General features: G+C 44.3%; 1 protein-coding gene across 1 annotated transcript; it reads right to left on the reverse strand.

The window, feature by feature from the left end:
* Positions 1–5,584: 5,584 nt before the first annotated feature.
* LOC107184587 (transmembrane epididymal protein 1-like) lies at positions 5,585–6,354 on the reverse strand. Its single transcript, XM_015570189.1, is given in 2 exon segments — positions 5,585–5,853; positions 5,856–6,354. Coding segments are annotated over 2 exon segments (768 nt in total).
* Between the last annotated feature and the right edge of the window lie 205 nt (positions 6,355–6,559).

Below are 6,559 nucleotides of genomic sequence, written 5' to 3' on the forward strand. Positions count from 1 at the left end.
CTCCCTACATGTCTCTGGAACCTGTCCTCTCTTCTCCATGCATAAAATAAGTCACTCCCTTATTTCAGGCCCCTGTCATCTCTCACCTAGACTACTCCATCGGTTTCTTAAAATCACCTCCCTAGCTCCAGGCTCTTTCCTTTCCAAGCATTCTCCACACACTGCTGCCATAATCTTCTGATGTTGTTATTGTTAAGACCTTTCAAAGACTCTTCACTGTCCTAAAGTCAAACTCCTTAGTACAGTATCTGAGCTTCACCAGTTCTGGCTTTTGGGTTCCCTCCCAGGCTCATCTCCCACCACCCCTTAAAATTAAACCCCTTGGACTTCCTCTCAATGATGGACTTTTCTGTATAATTCCTCCCGACACTTCTTGTGTGTATCCTCATGTTTAATTAAACTTCCTTTCCTACAGATGTTATAAAAGAGGAAGTAAACAATATCTATATGGAAAGAAGCTATCAAAGACATTCAACAGTGCCACCTGTTGACCAGACGAGACATTGCTCTTCCTTACGCATTGCTCTGTATTCTCACTTCCAACCTCCATGTCTTTGTTCTTGCATTCCCATTGCCTGAAATGTCATCTCAATCCCATCTGCTTCAGAAATAACTAGTCATCCATCAGGAACTTGGCTACATATAATCTTTGTGGTGAACCAAGCACAGTAGAAGCTACTGCAATGGCACCGCCACCCCCCCCCCCCCACCATCATGTACCTCTCCCATCATTACAACGAACAAGTCATTATTTTCATCCATTGGTGTATCTTGTCTTCCTCACTCGACTGAACTCTATGAGAGTAGGGACCTTGCCTTTTCATCCCTCTTTTCGTGGGCACTGAAAGGGTTTGCACAATGTCTAAGTTCTATAGATCTTCAATCTTTAGGACTTTTGTTTGTTTGTCATTCACAAGGCCTGCCATGGATTTGTTCAATAAGCTTATTAAGACAGCTGAGTACAGGAAAGTGGGGTTTGGCAGAAATTTCCCAGTTGGTTGTGTTCCATAACTATACACATGGCTGGTGACAAGGGCTTGATTATGATAGGACCGTCTTATTGGGGTATGGGAACAAAGCTCTCCACATCTTCCCCTTACTCATCCTATAATTTCTTCATTCTTGTTTTCCCTTTCTCACCTCTTCTGCCTTCAAACTTCCTAATAATTTGGGAAGGCTTGCAACACTCATCCCACACACTAATAATATCAACTTGAGAACCAAGGAAATCATTGACTAATCCTAAACCTCATGCTAGCCTGGAGGAGGTATGACACAGGATGGCCTGACCGGCATTTTACTTAGTTGTCTTATGAATGGGGTCCTGTCCTGTCCTCAAATATATGGTGGCATAAGGTGGGGAAGGTGGGGTGGGGAAAACAAGAGCAGAGTGAAGGAAAACAGAGGACAGGAAGAACTAAGAGCCACTCGTGATGTCCCTGAGTGACTCCGGTCTATTAATGAGTGGGGAGGTGAGTGATTTGCCTTATTTGGGGACTCAAAGCCTGGGAGCCCTCCCTCTCAGGGACTCACCAGCATTGCTCATGTTGCCATGCTCTTCCGGCCACTGTGATACATAAGGGGCAGCATTAGCCCCATTAACAGAACCCAGCTCGTTGAGAATGCACAGTGACACCTGTTCCAAAGGGTTCCAGATTCTACCAGTCTTTATGTGACCCAATCTCCTGGATCCCCTTGAACGTCTCAGACTCTTCCCACTCTAAGGCCTTTAGTCCATACTATTTTGTGTGCACTGACAGGTTCTTTGTCACTGTTGTCCAATGATAGTTTTAAGTCCTAAGTTTAAGTTCTGCCTTTTTTAAAAAAATATATATTTTATTGATTTTTTTTTTTTTTTACAGAGACAAAGGGAGAGAGATAGAGTTAGAAACATCGATGAGAGAGAAACACTGATCAGCTGCCTCCTCCACATCTCCCACTGGTGATGTGCCCGCAACCCAGGTACATGCCCTTGACCGGAATCAAACCTGGGACCTTTCAGTCCGCAGGCCGACGCTGCATCCACTGAGCCAAACCGGTTTCGGCAAGTTCTGCCTTTTTAACTTGACTTTATGTTTTGGGAAAGCAGGGATCTGCCATTTCTAATGTAGCTTTTGGATATAACATCCTTCTAGAAATTTAACAGGTAACCAATGTATATGTAATGACTTGTCTCTCATATAAGCTGGAAAATTCAACCTCAGATCCAAGTTTTGTTTTCCACCTCTTCCCCTCCTTTCCAGATAGTTTCCTCTGGTTGGCTGTGGGTTATCTCATTTTCCACTGGCTTTAAAAAGGGAGACAACAGACATTAGCTAAGTGCCTTCCATGAAGAAGAAATCAGACTAGGGGTTTATACTTTGTCCTCAATCAATTCTCAGCCCTGAAAAGCAAATTCTCAAGCTGTCCATAAAACAATTTTGTGTGGCTCTTCCTTAGTCCCCCTTCCTAGGGGGCAGGAACTCAATATTTTTCTCTGGAACCACTGGGTCATGAAATCCCATCACTGGAACTGCAATGCCAAGCTAGGTGCCTGAGCACAGCAACTTACAAGACCTTAGAACGCCTGCCTGAACAACTCTAACAAATTCCCACTTATCCTTCAAAACCAAGATCAGAATTAAACTGACATCTCATCTATGCTACTGAACCAGACTCTTTGTTTACTACTTATTATTGCATGCCTATTATCTGACTAGAGGCCTGATGCATGAAATTCGTGCAAGAGTAGGCCTTCGCAGCCCCGGCTTCATCCAGAAGGTCGTCTGACCGGTCGTTCCGCTGTTTAGCCATTTGGTCGATTTGCATATTACGCTTTTATTATTACAGATTATTACAGATAAGCTAAAAAGAGCATTTTGATGGTTCTTATAAGGTTGCTAAAAAGCAGCCATTTTAGCTCAAGGGATATTGACACTGTATTTTTGAGATACACACATATCTATAAATCTATATATGTGTAGATATCTATATATATATGTATCTGTTGTTTATAGATCTAAAAATATAATCTGTAGCTATTGATTAAATATTATGCTTATCATATTCACACATCTAAGTTTAACAGGAAACACACAGACCTTCATTATATTAATGGATTCTGAGACAACCCTTGCTTCTGTATTTTTCTTCCCTCTTTCATTTCTATTAAATGGATAGTTCAATACTAAATGGAGAGCAAATGCCTTAGTGGGCACGTGTAGAGATAGTGCCCTCTGGTGGATAGTAGTGAAGATGACACCTTTCTCTCCAAAACCATATTTATTTTTTTGGTTTTGTTCTTCCCAAAATGTATCTTCAGTTGGTTTTACATTTCAAAGTTTAGGATTACTATCAGAGTGCGCGTGCAATATTGTGATGTAGGAATAAAGAAATGTCCTTATCATCTAAACAGGAAGCCTGCCCATTCCACCATTATCTCAGGCCCCATTAATAATCCTTGGTGGCTCTGTAGGCCCCTATTAATATTTATTGTTTTACTTGAAAGACACATGTTGTGAGACATAATATTTCTAGGCATTAATTTACTACAAGAATGAGCTCATCCATATCTCTTAGGACTCAAAAGTCCTCGGAAATGCGACAGCTCTGTCAACTTGTAGCTTTGGTATCTCTTCAATGTTTACCTTTGTAGAGTGAAAACACCTCAAAATACTAATACATGGGCTTTGCTTTTCTCTCCTTGTATACAACATCCCTTAATTAGTGAAAGCTATTGCCTCAAGATGAGGCCTGATTATAACAACAAAAAAGTATCTTTTTTTGGTTGTTAAAAAAAATCCAAAATATGCTCTAAATATCAAAAAGAGGAGGCCTGAGTGAAGTAGGAAACAGAGTTTTGCTATATCACTAGGAAAGGATATAGCAGATTTCCTACCACCCCAATTGCAGATCACTAGAGGAGGTTCAACTAGGCTACAGAAAGGGGGAGCTGCAAGGCTGGGCAAGGCTTGGAAAGATACCCAAGATTGTGGGGAGAAACCCAGGGAGATGGGACCAGAGGGGCCAACCAGGAACACAGCAGAACCTAAAGGGGAAATTGCTGAGCTCCACTGGTCACCTGGATCAAGAAGCAGCACAGCAGCCGAATGAAGGGCCAGAATTCCACAGGCCCAGAAGCCTGGAGAAATCTGGACTACCCTGCTGGGGCCGGGCCAGGAGGGCTGACCGGGGAATCCTCCATTAAAAGACAACAGGGAGCCTTCATTGCTGGAGAATCCCAGGACGCTATCAGAAGTCCGAATGGGGACTGATACTGCCATTTTAAAGCTGCAACCTCAGAATAATATTTGGTGGGTGGGTTTCCTTCACAGGGGAGGCTCTGCAGGTGGTTGGGAACCTCAGGAATACCTGACAGATGCTCCATCTCCTAGGCACAGCAGGGAGAGAAGCAGCATGGTGACACAGAGGCACTGTTTCCCAAGTCCCCAATAATTTACCTCTACTCTTCAGAATTCCAGCCCTCCTTGACACCCAGCTATGGCATTATGTGGCATTGCAAAATGACTAGCCACCTTAAGCCACTTTCTTTGAATTTTAGATTATCATCTATAAACCGATCTGACAGGGTAGCTGTAGGAGTAAAAAGAAAAGGATGTGAAATAAACAAGCTATTGAATTGTATTATACATGAAAACCAGGAAGGAGTGGGTCTAGGTCGGTCTACTACTTGGAAATTGATTGCGGTATGTACAGAGCAATGGACTGGTATACCCAGATAGAAGATCTTACAGAACACACTCAGGAAGAGACAGAACTTCTGGAAGCAGATGATCCCTTCTGAGCCTCACTCATGTGGGGCGTTACTCTGTTCTACTAGACTCTGAGGAGGACATTGCCCCACGGTATCACATAGGTCCAAACTCACCAAAATATATACATGAAGTACGTACGATTTTTTTTGGTATATTAAGTATACCTCAATAAAGCTGAAAAAAAAGGTCTGACTTTCCTTTTGACAAATTATAAAGTAATCAAGACAAAGAACTCAGTAACAGTTCTAATGGTTCTACATATTCAAAATGGCAGTTCCGACTCAGTATGAGTATTGAAGAGATCCATAAAGAGGCCGGATGTGGAGGTGGTTATTATGAGAGGTAAACTATTATGATGTAATACAGTATGTGAACTATGATGATGTACTAAATATGACTAGCTTGTATTCTATGTGGTGGGTGAAGGGTATTTATCGAGACCCAAAGGCAAGATGTAGTATATTATTGTTCCATTCTCTTGGAGGGGAGTGGAGAGTGCAGAGAGGAGCAGGGTGAGCAGCTGCCTTGGCTGGAGTTGAAGAGAGTGAGGAGAGGTAGGGGAAATACTCGGGGAGAGCTGGGAGTGAAGGTCATAGTCACTTGCCTATCACCTTTCCTCTGCACCCGGCTCAGCAAATGAGACTGAGAGAAGCCAGAAGGGCGCGGGGGGGCCTGCCCGTCCTAGCAGAGTCTCCTGCATCAGGTGGAACCTCTGAAGGAAGGGCACCTGGTCCTCCTCTCTGACAGCTCCACTTCCCTCAATTTCTCCACCAGGTGCTCCAGAAGGTGCAGGTGACAGGAACCATTCTGGGCCCGCCCAGGTTCAGACATCAACAAACGTAACAATACCACCAAAACGAGAAGCCGTAGATCCAGGTCATCAAAATGGCAATGGAAGCCACATGCCAGCAGAAGAAGGTGGTGACGAATATAATGTCGTTTTTGTCATCGTCCATCCACTTATGGCCTGAGATGGGTTTGTACAGCATAAAGCCTATCTGCATCAGCCAAGAGCCTAGAATCATATACAGAAAGGCCTTCATCACCCAGAGCTGCAGCACGTTGGGAGCCCAGAATTCTGCAATGACCACGAGCAAAAAAAAAGATGACCTATGAGCAGGAGGTGCGACTGCAGCTCCACGCCTTCTGAGTCCTGTATGTGAGACACCATCAGGGGCAGAAGCAGAAACATGCCCAGGACTTGGGCACTTTGCTCCAGAGCAGCGCACCTCTGGGGCAGCAGGTTTTGGCTTACCACATCTACACACCCACTCAGGAAGAAGGTCATATACAGAGTGAGGTGCTGCCACTGCTTGCGATACAAAAAGTTCCTCTGATGATATATCTTGCTGATGAATACAAACTGTCCAGGAATGCTATGCAGCTCTTGGGCTACTAAAATGCAGGCGCTCAGTATCTTCACCAAGCCGACATAGTACATTTGCTGCAGCCTGGCCCATCTTCCTTTGCTCCAGGGACAGCGTGGGAGATACTGAACGGGGCTGTTGCATATCAAGGCCCTGAAAACGAGTCGTGCGTGATAAAGTCCGTAGAGGAAGAGGGACAGGCCTGGGTACAGATGACCCTCAAAGCCTCCCATGGAACTGAAGACAGGTCTGACCAACTGCAGAGGTGAGAGGGTCGGCAAGGACCTCCTCAGGCTCTAGGATGTGGAGAGAGCTTCCTGAAGTCGACTTATATCCTCTATCCAGCTCACTGCATCCACGTTCAGAAGGGAAATGGTTTTGGAGGAGACCCAACGTTATGGCGGGGTGGGTGTCATGGTTTCCGTCTGGTCTTCCACT

This window comes from Myotis davidii, unplaced genomic scaffold, assembly GCF_000327345.1.
Source record: "Myotis davidii unplaced genomic scaffold, ASM32734v1 scaffold591, whole genome shotgun sequence".
NCBI classification, from domain to species: Eukaryota; Metazoa; Chordata; class Mammalia; order Chiroptera; family Vespertilionidae; genus Myotis; species Myotis davidii.